This window comes from Taudactylus pleione, unplaced genomic scaffold (assembly GCF_031769625.1).
Source record: "Taudactylus pleione unplaced genomic scaffold, aTauple2 ptg001827l, whole genome shotgun sequence".
Classification (NCBI taxonomy): domain Eukaryota; kingdom Metazoa; phylum Chordata; class Amphibia; order Anura; family Myobatrachidae; genus Taudactylus; species Taudactylus pleione.
Window position 1 is genome coordinate 1,289,073 of NW_028286224.1, and position 20,083 is coordinate 1,309,155.

The 20,083-nt window shown below is 43.1% G+C and overlaps 1 protein-coding gene across 1 annotated transcript in view; it reads right to left on the reverse strand.

Annotated features, from left to right (window-relative positions):
- The window catches only part of DOCK2 (dedicator of cytokinesis 2), a 966,148-nt gene that overhangs the window by 117,829 nt on the left and 828,236 nt on the right, over positions 1-20,083 (reverse strand). Inside the window, exon 43 of the mRNA XM_088465050.1 lies at positions 14,623-14,707. Coding sequence (XP_088321176.1) covers positions 14,623-14,707 — 85 coding nt within the window. The remainder of the gene's footprint in view (positions 1-14,622; positions 14,708-20,083) is intronic.

Sequence of the window (20,083 nt, forward strand, 5' to 3'; positions counted from 1 at the left end):
GGACTTTAGGTATAGCAAATTCTTATCATCAGTGTAGATCGTGATGGGAAACTGCGCTCCCTCTAACAGATAGAGCAATTCTTCAAAGGCTAATTTAATAGCCAGTAATTCCCTTTTGCCGATGGGCTAGTTCCTTTCTGCAGGAGAAAACCTTTTAGAAAAGAATCCACATGAATGAAGTGTATTGTCAAAGGTCTTCTGATAGAGAATGGCTCCTACACCCGCTGACAAAGCATCCATCTCTACTATAAATGGCTGACTGATATCAGGCTGCTGTAACACTGGAGCTGTGATAAAAGCTTGTTTGAGGTTTTGGAAAGCTGATTTTGCTTCAGGAGGCCAATGAGATGGATCAGCTCCCTTCCAGGTGTGGGAAATTATAGGAGCAACTAAAGTTGAGAATCCACGAATACATTGAAAAGATGATTGGACCTCACAGGATGAAGAATCTCACAAATTTGTTGACAGTGGAGTTGAATATCTGGCGAAAATGTCATCCAATTACACCACAACTGAATGATAAAAAAGATCCCAAAATATTTTGTTTACAAAAAGCTGGAAGACGGCAGGAACATTACTGAGACTGAATGGCATAAAAAGATACTCATAATGGCCGTATTTTGTATTAAATCCTGTCTTCCATTCATCTCCAGCTCGCATGCGGATAAGGTTGCATGCTCCTCTTAGATCCAATTTGGAAAAGACTTTAGCTCCCTTCACTCGATCAAAAAGTTCTGTGATCAGAATAACAGATAACGATTCTTAATTGTAATGTCATTAAGTCCTCAATAATCTATACATGGTCATTGACCTCCATTTTTTTTCTTCACAAAAAATAATTCTGCCCCTGTTGGAGCGAAAGAGGGTCGAATGAAACCCTTAGCCAGATTTTCTTTAATGTACTCAGACATTGCAGCAGTTTTGGGAAGGGATGAAGGCTAGGTTCGGCCCTTAGGAGACATCTTCCCTGGGATCAGATTGATACGATAGTCCCACAACCGGTGTGGAGGTAACTTGTTGGTGCCTCCTTTACTAAACACATCCTGGAACTGATGATACTGTTCTGGAAGTTTTTGTAGAATCGAAGAGGAGGAAGAACGAAGGGGCATAAACCTTCTGTAGACAATAAGAAAAACAGTCCTTGCCCTAAGCTAGGATTTGCATCTTTGACTAGTCAAGGTGTGGGTTATGATGCTGGGACCAAGGGAGACCTAGGACTATAGTACAAGATGTTTTAGGAATAACTAGGAAGGTGATTTGCTCAGACAGTAAAGCACCAATACCAAGCGTTAATAACTTGGTTCTGGAGGTAATAGGTCCATTGGGAATAAGGCTACCATCTAATAAAGTTAGCTGCTGTCCCAGAATCCAAAAGAGCTGAAACAGAATATTGACCGGAATCAGAATTTAAAAGAACTGGAATTACAGGATTTTTCTTTCTTGGAGAGGAATTCAATACTCCTAACCTCTTCTCTCCCTGGGAGATTAGGAAGTTCCGTTTGGAACAAGATCCCACCAGGTGGTTACAATCACCACAGTACATATGTAAATTAAGCTGACGTCTTCTCTGCTACTCTTTGGCGGAAATCTTAAAATGATTGACCTGCATAGGTTATTCTGAAGGAGGAATGACTGGTTGAGGAAGGGATCGAGCCTTAGGCCGATAGTTCCTGGATTTATCTATGGTTCATTATCGAATACAAAGATCTACTTTGTTGCATAAAGTCATCAACTCAATCAACTTTTCAGGAATATCACGAGATACGAGTTTGTCCTTCATTTTGTCTGAAAGGCCATGCCAGAATGCAACAAACAAAACTTCTTCATTCCATTGGAGTTCCGAGGCTAGGGTCTGGAACTGGACAATGTATTGACATATGGTTCGGGTTGCCTTGACGAATCCGCATAATATATCAATAGAGGCAAACGAAGATCGACCAGGTTCGTTGAATATCTTGCGGAACATTTCGATAATTTTGAATAATATTCCAATAGAGGATCCAATCTTTCCCATAATGGAGAAACCCAGTCCAGTGCTTGACCAGTAAGAAGAGACACAATGTAGGTCACTTTTGTCTTTGCGGTAGGAAAGCTGGAAGCTTGCAAGGTAAAATATACAAGTAAAGTTGACCTGCGCACTGAGCTAACTTGTCTAAAGGTGAGCTGCTAACAACTAGCAGGTACCCTTACCTACAAGGTATATAAGATCAAAGGAAGATGTTGTAGCGCTCAACCCTTACTTGTAATAGTCTAAAAAGTGGAATATTGTTCTTAGTCAATCAATTCCGGTGATAGATGAATCACATAAGTCTCTAATGGTGCAAGTGTATGTGTGTTGACACCAAGCCAAAATGGCCTAAACACAGTTATGAATAGGTGTGGAGGTAGATAAACCTAAACATAAGTTATCCTAAACGCAAATATTTCACAATAGGTCAAATAAATAGCAAAAAATAAAGAATATTTATTGGTTTAAGCGCTAAACCAAAGTAAGCCAGAAAACATGCACATGCAGGATAAAAAACAGTGGATATGAATTGTGTTGCTGAATGAAGTAGAAACTGATTGTCAATCGCTAGTAAATTAAAAAAAAACATAAAAAGGGGATTTGTTCCAGAACTTAGAAATATAGTGAGAAGCTGGGGGGGGGGTTGGCTTCCGTTAGCGGCGTCCCGCTAAGCTGATGGCTGTATGTAATGGAAGGATGAAGTTATAGGTGCCCGGGACGAACGGCCATAAACGGAGTACAAAACCCATAACCACCTTCCAATCACAATACATGAACACCTCATATGAAATAAAAGACATAATCACATGCGAAAGCAAAAGAGTGATTTACTTACTTGAGTGCGGATGTAAGAAACCGTATGTAGGCCGGACTACAAGACCACTGAGAATACGTATCAGTGAACATATGCGTAACATCAAAAAAGGCTTAGATGACCACAACATATCAAAACACTTTAAAGATTTCCACAATAGTGATCATAGGCCCTCATTCAGAGCCGGACGCTCTGAGCAGAGCGCTCGCTCTGAATGAGGGCCGTCCTCCATAAAAATGGAGCGTCCTCCTGGACGCTCGTATAGCTGTGGGTCACCACCCACAGCACATACGAGCGTGCAGGATGATGGTCGCGATGGTCTTGACCATCGCGACCATCGCCAGTGCGACCAGAAGCCTGTGGTCGGGGTTTTCGACCACAAGCCCTGGAGTGATTTTGGCTCTATCAGAGCCAAAATCACTCCCACTGACATCACTAGTGATGTCAGTGGGGCCGGCTTCTGACGGTAGGCGTTCCCTTGGGAACGCCTCCGTCTGGGAGGCACGCCCCCGGCACGCCCACCAAAGGGGGTGTGCTGTCAACCAACATCGACAGCACGCCCCCTTTGATCAGACACAACGAGCGAAGGAAAGTCCTTCGCTCGTCGCGTCTGGCGCATGCGCACGACGGAGCTCCCTCCATCGTGCGCATGCGCAGTGCACACCATCGACCCACTTGCGAGCGGACAGTCGCTTGCGAGTGGGTCTGAATGAGGCCCATAGTTCACTATCATTCATAGGGATACAAGAAATAAAACCAAATTGAAGAGGAGGTAATTTCATAAACAAAATCAATAAACAGGAACTCAAATGGATGCACGAATTGAGGACTTTTGCACCAAGGAGTTTGAATAAAGATAATGAAGTCATGTCAATCATATGCAAATAGTATTGATATCATCACCTGGGTCATTATTGTCTCTTTATTGTCTCTTTTTTGATACCCATTCTAGCCACACTTACCCACCTTGGTTATCTAGATTGTGACAATTAGATTCTAACATATGTGTATCCGGCCAGGTCTGTACTACTTCACACCTTTTCATACTGATTTCACACATATAGGGGAATACCATCTAGATGGTCACCACAGCGTCAAAGGCGACAGCTATGTTTAACTATCAACATACACTGTCAATATGTCAGAATGCATGATGGACAGCAGTTTACACCAATCCAGAGTGTCTACCAGCCTAACCAATCCTCACAGCCCTATATGCATATGTAAAGACCGCCCCAAGACTACTTATGGAGACTCCTGCACTACAAGCATTACCTCCTTGAAAAAGGCCTAAAGGCTGAAACGCGTTGGAGATTACCCCACTACAAACTACTTTCATCCTTTATTCATTTTTTGCGACTACTAAAGATCCCAGATTAACGTGCACTCTGCTAAGACTGAAACTACTATTATCCACTGATATCAAGTTTTCCCACTGCCTGGCAGGACGTTACCACTCGGAAACCTGCAGTCACGTGACCAACCCTGGAAGTAACTCCGGAAGCAAGCACCACCATCATCAACTGGACGAGAGCCGGCAGGACAGGAGCGGTGCCCGCTTGGGTAAAGAGGTAAGTTCCCAGTCTGCGGTGGAGCGCACCCAACACGCTGCCCTCACAAGCGGTGTAGCCGTGCCGCTCCCCCCCGCGTACTTCTGTGCACATCCCATTGCGGTACAGTACACTGGTGGTAGCCTGTTCATTCAGGCACCATCCGGCGCCTTAACTACTGGGTCTACTTGCGCTGAAGTTAGGCAGCCTCTCCCCACCAGCACTCACCGTACTCACTGTCCGAAGAAGAGCATCCCGGGCACCTATAACTTAATCCTTCCATTACATACAGCCATCAGCTTAGCGGGACGCCGCTAACGGAAGCCAAACCCCCCCCCCCCGCTTCACTATATTTCAAGTTCTGGAACAAATCCCCTTTTTTTGAACTTACTAGCGATTGACAATCAGTTTCTACTTCATTCAGCAACACAATTCATATTCACTGTTTTTTATCCTGCATGTGCATGTTTTCTGGCTTACTATGGTTTAGCGCTTAAACCAATAAATATTCTTTATTTTTTACTATTTATTTGACCTATTGTGAAATATTTGCGTTTAGGATAACTTATGTTTATGTTTATCTACCTCCACACCTATTCATAACTGTGTTTAGGCCATTTTGGCTTAGTGTCAACACACATACACTTGCACCATTAGAGACTTATGGGATTCATCTATCACAGGGATTGATTGACTAAGAACAGTATTCCACTTTTTAGACTATTACAAGTAAGGGTTGAGCGCTACAACATCTTCCTTTGAAGGTAAAATGTACGTTGCATTGGTTGAGGAAACCTCGACAAAACTTAGGTGACCCGTCAAACTTATTAGGTGTTAGTAGTCTGATGGAAGATGAAGGCGGTAAAGAAACCACTGCAGGATTTATATGACGACTCTTGGTAGTAGTAGATGAGTGAAAAGGAGTCATGGTTGATTGTAGGTTATCCTGTCGTACTGAGAGGTCATGGAGGCCTTGAACTAGTTGACACTGTGTGGCCTCTAATCCTTCCATCTCAGCAGCAATAAGTTGCAGCAAGTCGGAGTTCATTCCCATGTTTCCTGCCGAATCAATTTGGCCAGTGCTTACTATAAGGCTGGGATTTATGAGTGACCTCGGACTAGGAGTTGCCATGGGAGTGGGACAAGAGAGGCAGGGTTGAAAACTAGTAGGCTTGATATAACTCTTCTTCATTCAGGATGACACTAGGATAAAGTTGTAGAGTTGAGATGCAGAGCAGTACCAGCTATTTCGGGATTGCTAAGATGCGGAGCAGTACCAGCTATTACAGGAATGCTGAGATGCGGAGCAGAACCAGCTATTTCAGGATTGCTGGGATGCAGAACAGTACCAGCTATTACAGGAATGCTGGGATGCGGAGCAGTACCAGCTATTACAGGATTGCTGGGATGCGGAGCAGAACCAGCTATTACAGGATTGCTGGAATGAGCAGTACCATCTATTGCAGGAATGCTGGGATGAGCAGTACCTGCTATTGCAGGAACGCTGGGATAAGCAGTACCAGCTATTGCAGGAATGCTGGGATAAGCAGTACCACCTATTGCAGGAATGCTGGGATAAGCCAGGGAGTGCTGGAGATGGTTACTACACTGAAGTCACTGAGCAGAACTCTTGCTGTGAAGATTTCCAGGAGAAAGCACAGCAGGTCTGTGGACAACAAAGCACTGGCAATTAGTGAGTGCTGAGGAAGCTTTCTTAATACCCTGGCTGTCCAGGAATTGGATTGTGGATTCAGGTGATGGCAGATTGGGATTCCATTGGCTGTCACCTAGTCACCTGATTGGAAACAACATGGCTGCGCCCATCTCTGATTTTGGAGGGAACTCAGGTGTGGAGCAGACTGTGGACATGCAGAGAGAATGGTAAACACTAAGGGACTGGGAACAATACATCCACATGATCTCTGCAGTTCAGGTCCAGCATATCAACTGGATTGCAAAACTCTGCTTGTAATCAGGAGTCTGCAGCTCTCAGACACAAAGGCTCACAGGTGCACAATCAGTCCTGAAGGGGAATCCAGCAACTAGCAACACAGACACATGCTGCAGCCTGCAACTGAACATATCTCCCAGGCAAACCTGGATATCCTAACCTGCAGAGCATACAGAGCGGGAGAGGGAGAGGTTACAGAGTGTCCGGCATTGTAGTGCGGGAAGACGGTGGTTTGTGACACACATTGTTGTTATTATTATTATTCATACTTGTCAACATTTACTATCTGTTCCCAGAGGCAGAACTCTAGGAGACAATGGAGGCACTTGCCGCCGGGCTCCAGCTCTGAAGGGGCACCTCCTCCATTGTACACAACATATTCACCACACCGTGTACCGTCATGGCCGCCCAATGCATGGCATCTATTCCCGGCACCTGAGAAGCCACCATACACTAGTGGAGAGCTCCACATCAGCTGCTATCTATAGCCTGTCTGCATGAGAATCGCTACATTACAATGTCCACGGCTCTGACGGGGGCACCAAATTATAACTTACCTCCAGGCGTCTGGTATGAACTTATGCCACTATCTATTCCCGAGAAGATGCATAGAGAGCAGACACAGCAAGCCACTTTGGGAGGCAGGTCGGGTTTGTATGTCATTAGGTCCCGCCTAATAGCAGGAGTGCGAGAAGGTACGGGGCTAAATGAAGAGTCCCCTCCATACAGAGCCGTGAGGAAGTGGGCAGGATGCGGAAGATTTGGATACTCTTCCGGGGGTGTGGGGGTCTCCCCGAAAATTCAGGAGCCTCCCGCAACTTCCGGGAGAGTAGGTAAGTATGCTATTAATAATAAACATTATTTATAGGGCCCCACAAGTGGTCCACAGTGCTGTACAGAGGGCAAAACAATTAGACAGTACTGGGTAAAACAGTACAGTACAATACAGTAGACAAGTAACAATTAACACTACAAATCTCAATACAGCCACTGATGCAAAGGGTGCAATGAAAATACTCAGCGTAAGCTGAAACCTTTACCTATTAGTGTGGACGCAGATAATGGTTCTAGGTTGTCTGAAGAAACTAAAACAATGGAGGTGTAGAGTATAACTGGTGTTCTAGAGAAGTACGTAATGAGAACAGGAGGGAGGAGTGCCCTGCTCGTGGAGTTTACAGTCTAAAGGGAGGGGGGGGAGGTGGAGACAAACGGAAGACATAGGGAGTGAGCCAATGTAACATGCACAAAGATGTAGTTAATAATTAGTACAAGGGATGGAGATACAGTACAGTAGGCAATTGAAGTCGTTCAGTACTTTGCATTAATATAGTGGTCACCACCACTACAATGTCAATTCTTACAAGAGACTCCTAATTGGCAGTAGAAGGGAAGTAAATTAATGCATTTATTACATACAGTAGTCCACAAATATGAAAATGTAAATAAAGACAGTCTCAAAATGGGAATGTTTTATTACATAATTTGCAACTTAATCATTTGTAATATTACTGTGCTACTAGTTAGCATGCCCAATGCTTTCATTAGCCAGTTCTAGATTTCAGAACAGCAATGTCAGTGGGTGCATTCTGCGCTGTTCCACTCTACTGAGACTTGATTATATCAAAACAGAATGGGATTTACACTGCAAATATGTATCTAAAACAGGGAGTACAGTATGCAAAACCTATTTATTGTGTAGTTGCAGGGTGAATCATTGCATTTCATTCACTCAGCAATAGCGTTATCATGAAGATAGCAGAGTGTCACAATTGCTATACGGAATTAACTATTTAAATACACTTAAGCTGGCCACACATCTAAAGATTATCTGTCCAACCAGCCAACTAGTTGATTGGTTGGAATGAAAATCTGGTAAGGCATACAATCAGCAATTTGCTCCCAGACACTGGAAAATGGACCAAAACTGTTGTTTGAACAAATAGTTTAGATCAAACATTTAACAAACTTGTTTGAATTACCATTTTCATCTGTTTTCTGGCATTTAGGAGCAAATTGCTGATCATTATTTACTCCCATACGTTACCAGATTTTCATTCCAACCAATCAACAAGTTGGCTGGTTGGATGTAAGTTGGTCTAGTGTGTGGCCAGCTCTAGTTGTTCATAGCACTTTATGAGATAAATATTCCTGAAGCTTTGGCAACAAAACTCAACCGGTACAACATTTACCATCAATAATGACATAATATATTTGAAATTTAAGATTAACCATTATTGATGAGATATGTTAAAGGAACAAACATTTATTTATTGATTTCGGGGTAATCATTATTCTTCTACTTCAACTTATAGGGCAGCTTTTCCAATCTGGGTAGCCAAAAATAATTTAGAAATGCTATTTAGATGACAATCTGCAACAATGTTTTACATACAATGTGACAGTAACAAAGTGGAAATTGTCACATACCAGTAGCATAATTCCCTAATGCCGACTGAGGATGAAATTAAGATTTATATGAGCACCAGCACCACAATAACTGGAATGAAGAATGCATACATATGTATAGAAATTATGTTGTTTTTATCTCTTCCCACTTAGCAATAAGCCCAGCTGTCATAAACCGTATGTGACAGCTCTTATTGTTATTTACTGTCCTGCAAGAATATTTAATAAGAATAACTACATTACTCACCGGGTGACTTTGTCACATAATAAACCTCTACAGAGTACAGCTCTTTCCTCAATGCAATAAATTGTACCCAGAATATCACTGAGTAGAGTGTTAGAAACAAAGTAAATGAAAAATATCTTTTTTTTTTATAAATGTGACAATATAAAAGATTATAGATGATTGTAAAACTAGTTGTAGTTGTCAGGTTTCGATACGTCAGTTTTAAGTGAAGTGTACAGACCATGAGCAGCTGAAATTTATAGTTTACATTCTATTATGTCTTACAGATCTGGCAGAAATGTGTACGCTGAGGCTATAGTAAAATGCTTTCAGCCCTCAGTTGCTTCCTCTATCTAAACTATTTAATGAGACTGTCCAATTCCATTGATCCTGGGAACGGCTATCTGCTAATGACGACTGCAGCCCTGACAGCCAAGCTGATGGCTTTACACTTTGCTGGCAGACCACAAAAGCATGCAGGGCTTTCTGAATTAATATGTGAAATTAGTTAAGTCATCAGAGTGTTATAAACAAAACTTCCCTGCAAGCAATAAGAAAGCACAAATCTGCAGAGCGGAATTTCTTAGTTGCCCGATTAGGCTTTGTTATCATTATTTTGTTCTTAGTAAAATCGGTCATTTCAAAGAGAAATTTAGCCGGCCTTTTTCTTACAAACCCGGCCATGTCCTGCGGGGAGTATGAGCAGCGAGAGGTGTTTGCTTTAGTACATCACAGATCGCTTTGGCACTGAATGCATCAATCATTAATGTGATCAAATTTAAAGCGCATCTGAGGGGGCCCATGTTACAGTGTAACCTCTCTGCATAGACAACCAGTATTCTGTGACACGTTAGTACTACAGGGATATTATTGACAATACCTGGGATGAAGGCTGCAGTTACATTGCACATTACACATTTCTGTTAAAAAAAAAATTAAGAAGAAACAGCAGAAAGCTTATTGAGCATGGGAATATGGGACAATGCAAAATACCTCAATAGCTCTCTCTGGCTTACAAATAATAAATGTGTAATTTCGTAGAGGGCACTTAAATGCTTCATTTATATGAAGTGCTTTCTCATTGTATTCTAAATACCAATCTTGGGCTTAAGGGAAAGTATACGAAATGACAAATACATTAGGCTTGGTTGAAAGCATTGATGTATTCAGTAAGAGACTTGTTTGCTAAACAAAAAATAATTCAATGAATCTGTGTGGAATATTTAGTACCTGCATACAGGGCTGTCCTGCCCCCCCTGCTGCTTACCTTGTGTAGTGGCATCTTTTGCTCCCTTGGGGCTGGACCATGACATCATAGCCTAGAACAATACTCCCAGCTCATTACTGACACAGTAACTAAAGTCTGCCGCTTAGTTTTTGGCGCAAATAAAAAACACTGAATGACTGACATTACAGATGTGTTCTTACATATCTGTGCTGCAGTTGCACCAAAAAGCCCCTCACAGCATGCCAGCAGAGTTGACGGGAACTTACGGCTCACTCACGCCAGGCATATCTCGCTGCATGGCGTATTGAGGCTAGATGGGCAAGGACACATCTGTACGTAACGATATTTTTGATATAACGATATGAGATGGCCAACTCCACTCCAAATTTAAGAGGTATGTTTACAGGAAGGTCACCCATGTACAGTAGTGGATCTCACTGACAGCTGTGGTGAGAGGTACACAATCACTGGCCCCACACAGCAGCCCAATCATACTAGTCTACTCCTCCATAAATCACGGGAGACTTATATTTTTTGCTTCCTCTTGCGGGAGACGACAGAAATGGTGGTGAGGGTGGGTCCAATGGAAGATTTATCACAAATAGGTAATAATATGACTGAAATAAGGACTCTAGCATGCTACTTAGATAAAGTAATGGTTTGGTGTGTCTATAAGGAAAATTCCTTGGTACGATTGCCAGTTCAGTGTTGTAATTCTTGTCCGGTACTATACTTAAAAAGGTTTTTTATTTACGGTCTATTAAACACAAGATGGTTCATATAAAAGAGCTGCTATAAATATTTACAATTATGGGGGTGATTCTGAGTTATTCGGATGCCCGGATGCAACGTTTTTTGCACACAGCACATGCGCAGAGGCGAATTTAGGCATTTTTGCATACCTCTATCCTATTCTGAGGCTGGGCACCCAGCGATGCAATGGGCGATGGCATGAGCGAAGGGCCGACATATCTGGCGGCTAGTGCACATTACACGATCTGGTGCCTGAACACCTGATATGTCAGTACCAGACGCGTCCCCCTGCATGGGGTCAGATTGAGCTGCATGTAGGGTCGACCTGAAGATGCGACTGACGACCAAATGGGAGAGAGTATAGAATGACATAGGGCCTGATTCAGACCTGGGAATAGAGTGCGATATCTCTCTCAACTGTGAACCTGATCAAACCATATTGCAATGCAAGAGGTGTAAATACATACATTTTTTAACATGTGGGGTAAATACTGGCTGATTTTGCATGTAGCCCACAAATACTGTACAGCTTTATTATTACTCTACAATTTAGATGTCAGTTTGGAAACACTCCTCCCAAATCTAAATCTCTCTGCACATTTAAAATCTGCCCCACCTGCAGTGCAGCATGGTTTCACCAAGATTCTCAGTTGAGAGAGATATCTCTCTCTATTCCCAAGTCTGAATCAGGCCCATAGTGCGAACACATTAGACGATTTTGACAATGTGTCGGAACGATCCATCAGATCATCCAAAATATCGTCTAATGTGTACCCAGCTTTAATCAGATGGAACTCTGTCTTTCCATGAATTTGGGTGTTTCAGGGAGGCAACTGGGTAGTAAGAATGTGAGCACATGGAGCACCCAGAACATCTGGACTTGTGGGCGTGTATCTCAAGCACAGTATGACTTTGCGTTTTGTTTCTGATTCTGGGGCTGGTGCAAGTGCTGATGCTACTGATGATGGATGCAGGGGCTGGTGTAAGCTCAATAGGCGGCACGGATTTCTGCATTAGCCCTGTTGGTTCTTGCATTAGCACAAGGTTATAAATCAGGCTTCTGCGGCTGCCCACAAATGCAGCCTCTTTGTGCTCGAATTAGAATCAGCCCCTATGCGTGTAAACATTTTTTAAATGAATCATGATAGAGGATATTGGAGATATTGAGAGAGTGATTATCAGGGCTGTGCCCACACCCAGTTTTGAATACCAAGCCCTCTTTAAGAATGGGGCGTGGCCATGACATCCTGCGTTTCATTGTCAGGCCTGGGTTGGGCGCCAGACAGCGCAGGACCTGGAGATTTTGCGCACACTTCCCTCTCTCAGCGACCCTGGTGATGATGGAGCAGAGAATATTTCCTACATGCGGCACACTCTGTCATTAGTCCCAATGTATATCACTGCAGCCACTCTATGTCTGTGACGCATAAAATGGATGACAACAGAGGATACTAGAGTATACTGAACTGCGCTGCAACTACAGTATAAATACAATATATCTTTAAAAAGTTTACAAGTTTTAATTGTGAATGTTATTAATAGCTCATTAATATCAGGCAATTTATATTTTAGGTTTAATGGCCCTTTAGTTGGTTGATTCATTAAAAGATTAAATTATACTGTACATTTCAATGTTCTGCAAAATTATTTATTAAGCGATAACTTAGGAATTGAGTTAATTAAAGTGTTATCAAAATAGGACATTGTATTATGCAGTGTGAAGCTAAAGTTACATATTTGTATACCTATTGTCAGTGTTACTAATAAAGGAGAAAGTCACCTCACCTCATTGGGATTATTATAGGTAAATACAAGTGCATAGCAACCAATCAGATTCTACTTATCATTTGTCTAGCACCTTCGAGAAGATAATAGCTAGAATATGACTGGTTGCTATGGGCAACACCTCCACTTCTATAAACCCACAGTTTAGTGAATATACCCCTTAGAGTGCAATACATTCTGTGGGTTCGTGCAGACAGTTTTCTAGTGTTGATTTTTTAAGAGAGTATTAGTATATTTTTTTGACTATTACAGTAAAGTGTATTCTTGTGTATGTATCTTTCTGTTAAATTATATATTTGTTTAATGAGATAATGGAAATAGAAAGTGTTTTGTAAGGTGGTTTTGTCTTTCATTGTTAATATTTTCTTTTATTTTTAGTTTCCAGTTATCTGTGAAAGCCTAGTATGGGGAAGTGGTTAGGGTAAGGTCTGTACTGCTGGCAGTGCACTCTCTAACAGTAATTAAGAACAAAATAGGTATTAAGCAGAGAAGTATTGAGGCAAGCAGCGTATAGCATGAGTGAAGTACAGTTGTTTGTCACTACGTGATAAATAATGATGACCCAGCAGCACTATCTAGCAGTTTCTTATTGGCTATTTGCAAATTGACAACTCTACCAATTAGGTCAAGTCACGGACATCTATTGGGATTAACTATTCTCACTAAAAAGTAATTTAAAAAAACATAAAAGATAGAAAAACAATATGGATTCTGCAAAGATGATACAGCGTAAAGCTGGAGGGAATAAATAAGTTACTGTATACAGACAGAGTCTGACAGACCCAGACAGCTCTATATACTTTTGCTAGTATAGGACCTAACCAAACATTAAAAGTACTTAATTTGAATATACAGACATTGCAGAATTTAGTTACATATACAAGGATATATCTAACTAGTCCATGTGCAATGCAGGAGGCAAAGGGGTATATTTACTAAAGGCTGATTTTATTAGATATTAAATCGATCTAAATCGATGTTGTGTTCTGAGGCTAAATCACACAATTACTAACACTTAAAAAACAAGATAAAAATTGTCTGTTAGTAATTGTGTGCTTTAGCTTCAGAAACATAACATTGATTTAGATCAATATAGATCAATTTAAAATCGATTAAAATCGACCTTTAGTATATATACCCCGTAATAAGTTTTAAAGCCCAAACTTAGTATAGCTTTATATCAACTTTATCCTGCAGTTATTTGATTATAAAAGTAAGGAAAGAATTACTGTGTACATTATTCAGGCCAATGTCCCAGATTATAACTAATGGAATTAGTACTGTACTATTCCTATTGGGTGCTGCTGACTGGAGTGACTGGTACAGACATTGTGATGGGTACGGCTTTATGATGGTGCTTAGAGAGCCCTGTAACAATTCTGTTATTGAGCCCATGCATTTCTCATTGCACCCTTGTATACACAGAGATGCCATGAGAGGGGGTGTGATCAAATTGGGGATGTGGCAGTGGCATTGTCCCATTGTGAACACTGGGGCCCCCTGAAGAAGCAGAAAAATACCCCAAGGGTGGGTCTCTACACCATTTTGGCTTAGTACTATGCCTACAGAGCCCCTGTTTATGTATGTACGGGGGCACCAGAAGCATGGGGCAAGTCTTCCTATGAATGGTATGCACATTTACTGAGAACACTACTAACCTGGCTTCTGTAGACACAAATGACATGAACTAAACCACATAACAAAACAAGCAAGTATACATATTATTTGATTGCAGCTAATGGACATTCACATTGACTGTATATTCATAGAGTGATTTATTACTGCAGTTTCTACATATTAGTTATCTTGGAATGTTCATCTCAGAAGAAAATCAATGGTTGTGGAATAATTACTTTTTGGTATAGTAAACACATACAATATCCCCAACAGAATAAACTTACAGCGAACTCATTCTCAGGATCAATGGACCCTTTCCTTACAGGTCTGGAATAGTGGAATCTCTGCACGTAATTTGACTTGTAAAAGCTGAAAGATATAAAGGACAATCAGGCAAAGTGAACAGCAGGACATAATCTCTATCTCCTGGGCAATATTATATTCTGCATAAGTGTTTTAAGGTTGAGTCAGGTCCATAAATCCACATTTCTACATACTTTTACAGGCAAAGTGTATGCAAATTAATTGAAAGTGTCCACCTGGAAAGCTGATACGATAGATTAAGTCATAAGAATAATGCCTACATTCATTGTCTTTAATTTTTTTGCATTTTAGCCTATATCATTCCTTTCAGCTAGCCATAAAACACCAAATTATGATTATGCCTTGTGTTCATCCATTTATATGTGCAGCTATAGAAAATCAATTAGCATATTCTTAAATCTGTGCCCATCATTGCTTTAATGTCCTTCAGAATGGAAGTGTATAATAATTTTGTCTTATGTTACAGCACTTTAATTGGTATGTAAAATATCCAAACATTGCTAGATAATCCACATGCAGTCATCAATATTAAAATGACTTTCTAGGCTAGGAATGGATTAAAAAATGGTAAACAGACAGTGTTAGGTATGATAAAGAGAAGTCTTATAGAAATGTTCTATTTAATTGAAATAGACCATAGGAGGGTATTCCTGTCATAGGGGTATATTTACTAAAGTGAGAGAAGTGGTGATGTTGTCCATAGCAACCAATCAGATTCTACTTAACAACTAACTAGCACCTTCTACAAGATAATAACTAGAATCTGATCCACTTCTAAAACATTGACTTTAGTAAATATTAGGGGTGAGCGGGTTCGGATTTCTGAAATCCGAACCCCCCCGAGCCCCCCCGATCCGAGGCAGATCCGAGTCAGGCTCGAATTTTCCCGCCTGACTCAGATCTGAAATCGAGGCAAAACGTCATCATCCCGCCTTCCGAGTCTCGCGGGTATTGGAACCTATATAAGGTACCCGCGTCGGCGCCATTTTCTCACTCGGCTGTGGACAGTGAAGAGGGAGGGTGGGAGTTAGGGCTGGCTGGGCTGTGTAGTGTAGCGTAGTGTAGTGCAGAGTAGTGTTGTGCTGTGGTGTGCTGCGCTGTGGTGCTGTTGTCCACTACTTCAAAGTCCATAGGGGCTGGCTGTGTTGTGCTGTGCTGCTGTTGTCCATAGGGGCTGTGTCCACTCCTCCAAAGTCCATAGGGCCTGGCTGTGTTGTGCTGTGCTGCTGTTGTCCATACTAGCTGTGTCCACTCCTCCAAAGTCCATAGGGGCTGGCTGGACTGTGTTGTGCAGTCAGTTGTCCATAGGGGCTGTGTCCACTCCAAAGTCCTGTGCAGAGTCCCAGGCCTAAAGGGGTGCTGTAGTGTTGTCCAGGGGATGCTCTGTCCATCAGGGGTGCTCCCCCCAAGTGCTAAAAAATTAATATTTTTTGTGTGTTTGTGAATTGTGTGCGCAGTAGCCGCACGTGCATCAACAAAGTAGTGCCAAGCGTGCGCCTGTGTCATAAGTAAAGGGCCGGCTGGCTTGACCATTAAAGGGTGCTGTAACCCCCAAAGTACACTCCAGTCCAAACCAAAAAACTAATTATTTTCTGTGTTTGTGAATTGTGTGCGCAGTAGCCGCACGTGCATCAACAAAGTAGTGCCAAGCGTGCGCCTGTGTCATAAGTAAAGGGCCGGCTGGCTTGACCGTTAAAGGGTGCTGCAACCTCCAAAGTACACTCCAGTCCAAACCAAAAAAAAATTATTTTCTGTGTTTGTAAATTGTGTGCGCAGTAGCCGCACGTGCATCAACAAAGTAGTGCCAAGCGTGCGCCTGTGTCATAAGTAAAGGGCCGGCTGGCTTGACTGTTAAAGGGTGCTGTAACCCCCAAAGTACACTCCAGTCCAAACCAAAAAAAAATATATTTTCTGTGTTTGTGAATTGTGTGCGCAGTAGCCGCACGTGCATCAACAAAGTAGTGCCAAGCGTGCACCTGTGTCATAAGTAAAGGGCCGGCTGGCTTGACCGTTAAAGGGTGCTGTAACCCCCAAAGTACACTCCAGTCCAAACCAAAAAAATATATATTTTCTGTGTTTGTGAATTGTGTGCGCAGTAGCCGCACGTGCATCAACAAAGTAGTGCCAAGCGTGCGGCTGTGTCATAAGTAAAGGGCCGGCTGGCTTGACCTTTAAAGGGTGCTGTAACCCCCAAAGTACACTCCAGTCCAAACCAAAAAAAAAATTATTTTCTGTGTTTGTGAATTGTGTGCGCAGTAGCCGCACGTGCATCAACAAAGTAGTGCCAAGCGTGCGCCTGTGTCGTAAGTAAAGGGCCGGCTGGCTTGACCATTAAGGGGTGCTGTAACCCCCAAAGTACACTCCAGTCCAAACCAAAAAAAAAATTATTTTCTGTGTTTGTGAATTGTGTGCGCAGTAGCCGCACGTGCATCAACAAAGGAGCAGCGCCAAGCGTGCGCCTGTGTTCCATAAGTAAAGAGCCGGCTGGCTCATTTCTTAAAGGCTGGTGTAACCCACAAAGTACACTACTCTCCAGCAAAAATAAAAAAATATTTTCTGTGTTTAGCCGCACGTATATATCAAATCGATATAACATAAATGGAGGACCAAACTTTCTCCGATAAAAATAAAATAGAGAAAGATCAAGAACCACTTCCTCCTAGTGCTGAAGCTGCTGCCACTAGTCATGACATAGACGATAACATGCCATCAACGTCGTTTGCCAAGGCCGATGCCCAATGTCATAATAGAGGGCACATACAATCCCAAATGACAAAGTTCAGGAAAATTACCTTGAAAAAAACATTTAAATCAGCTGAAGAGAAACGTAAACTTGCCAATATACCATTTACGACACGGAGTGGCAAGGAACGGCTAAGGTCGATCCCTAGTATGTTCATGACTAGTGGTTCAGCTTCACATGACGATGGAAGCCCTCCTCCCACTAAAAAAATCAAAAGAGTTAAGCTGGCAAAAGCACAGCGAAGAACTGTGCTTTCTAAGAAGATATCACAAATCCCCAAGGAGAGTCCAAGTGTGGTGGTGGTTGCGATGCCTGACCTTCCCAGCACTGGACGGGAAGAGGTGGCTCTTTCCACCATATGCACGCCCCCTGCAAGTGCTGAAAGGAGCACCCACAGTCCACTTGCTGATATGCAAATTGAAGATGTCACTGTTGAAGTACAACAGGATGAGGATACTGGTGTAGCTGGCGCTGAGGAGGAATTTTGGTCGAGGAGGATTCTGATGGTGATGTGGTTTGTTTAAATCAGGCTCCGGGGGAGACAGTTGTTGTCCGTGGGATGAAAAAGCCCATCATGGTCATGCCTGGGCAGAAGACCAAACATTCCACCTCTTTGGTCTGGCAATATTTCTATCCAAATCCGGACAACAACTGTCTTGCCATATGTACCTTATGTAAAGGTGGAATAAGTAGGGGTAGGGACGTTAATCACCTAGAAACATCCTCCCTTATACGGCACCTGCAGCGCGTTCATAATAAGTTACTGTCAAGTTCAGAAACTTTGGCTAAGACCGTAAGCAGTCCAGGGACACCTAAATCCCGTTGTCCTGTTGTATCCAAGCGCCTGCAAACCACACCGTCAACTCCCTCCTCGTCAATTTCCTCCTTAGTCAGGATCGGAAGTAGTCCTGCAGGCCATGTCACTGGCATGACTGACTCTCCTATCCCGGATTCCTCCGGAGGATCCTGCATTGCTACGCCTCCTGCTGCCGCTGCTGCTGTTGCTGCTGCTGGGAGTCGTTCATCATCCCAGAGAGGAAGTAGGAACACCACTACTTTTACTAAACAATTGACCCTCCAGCAGTCCTTAGCGAGGAGGATGAAGTACGACAGCAGTCATCCTGAAGCAAAACGTATAACTGAGGCCTTGACTGCTATGTTGGTGTTAGACGTGCGTCCGGTATCCGCCATTAGTGCAGTGGGATTTAGACAATTGATGGAGGTAGTGTGTCCCCGGTTCCAAATCCCGTCTAGATTCCACTTCACTAGGCAGGCGATACCGAGACTGTACAGAAACATCAGAAAAAGTGTCCTCAATGTCCTGAAAAATGCCGTTGTACCCAATGTCCACTTAACTACGGACATGTGGACAAGTGGAACAGGGCAGACTAAGGACTATATGACTGTGACAGCCCACTGGGTAGATGTGTCACCTTACGCAGCAACAGCAGCAGCGTCACCAGTCGCAGCATCTCAGAAACGCCAGCTCGTTCCAAGGCAGGCTACGCTGTGTATCACCGGTTCCAGTAAGAGGCACACCGCCGACAACCTCTTAGAGAAACTGAGGGAAATCATCGCCCAGTGGCTTACCCCACTTAGACTCTCCTGGGGATTTGTGATATCTGACAACGCCACCAATATTGTGCGGGCATTACATCTGGGCAAATTCCAGCATGTCCCATGTTTTGCTCACACAATAAACTTGGTGGTGCAGAATTTTCTGAAAAGCGACAGGGGCGTGTAGGAGACGCTTTGGGTGGCCCGAAAAATTTCTGGCCACTTTCGCCATTCAGCGACTGTGTGCCGAAGACTGGAGCGCCAGCAAACACTCTTGAACCTGCCCCGCCATCACCTGAAGCAAGAGGTTGTGATGCGGTGGAGGAGCAGCAAAAGGCCATTCAAGCCTATACATCCACCTATGACATAGGCAAAGGAGGGGGTATGCACCTGACTCAAGCGCAGTGGAGAATGATTTCCGTGTTGTGCAAGGTTCTCCAGCCCTTCGAACTTGCCACACGTGAAGTCAGTTCAGACACTGCCAGCTTGAGTCAGGTCATTCCCCTCATCAGGCTTTTGCAGAAGCAGCTGGAGAAAGTGAAGGAGGAGCTAAGACGGAGCGATTCTGCTTGGCATGTGGGACTTGTGGATGAAGCCCTTCATTCGCTTTGCCAGGATTCCAGGGTGGTCAATCTGTTGAAATCAGACCACTACATTTTGGCCACCATGCTCGATCCTAGGTTTAAAGCCTATGTGGTGTCTCTCTTTCCGGCCGACACAAGCCTGCAGAGGTGCAAAGACCTGCTGGTGAACACACTGTCAGCTGAAGCGGAACGTGACACGTCAACAGCTCCTTCTTCATTTTCTCCCTCAACTGGGGCTGCCAGGAAAAAACTTAGGTATCCTAAGCAACCCGCTGGCGTTGATGCAGGGCAGGCAGGACCAAGTTTGGACATCTGGTCCGGACTGCACTGGCAACAATTTCTGACATGTCTACTGTCACTGCATATGATACTGTCACCATTGACAGAATGGTGGAGGATTACATCGGTGACAGCATCCAAGTAGGCATGTCAGACAGTCCATACCTGTACTGGCAGGAAAAAGAGGCAATTTGGAGGCCCCTGTACAAACTGGCTCTATTTTACCTGAGTTGCCCCCCCTCCAGTGTGTACTCCGAA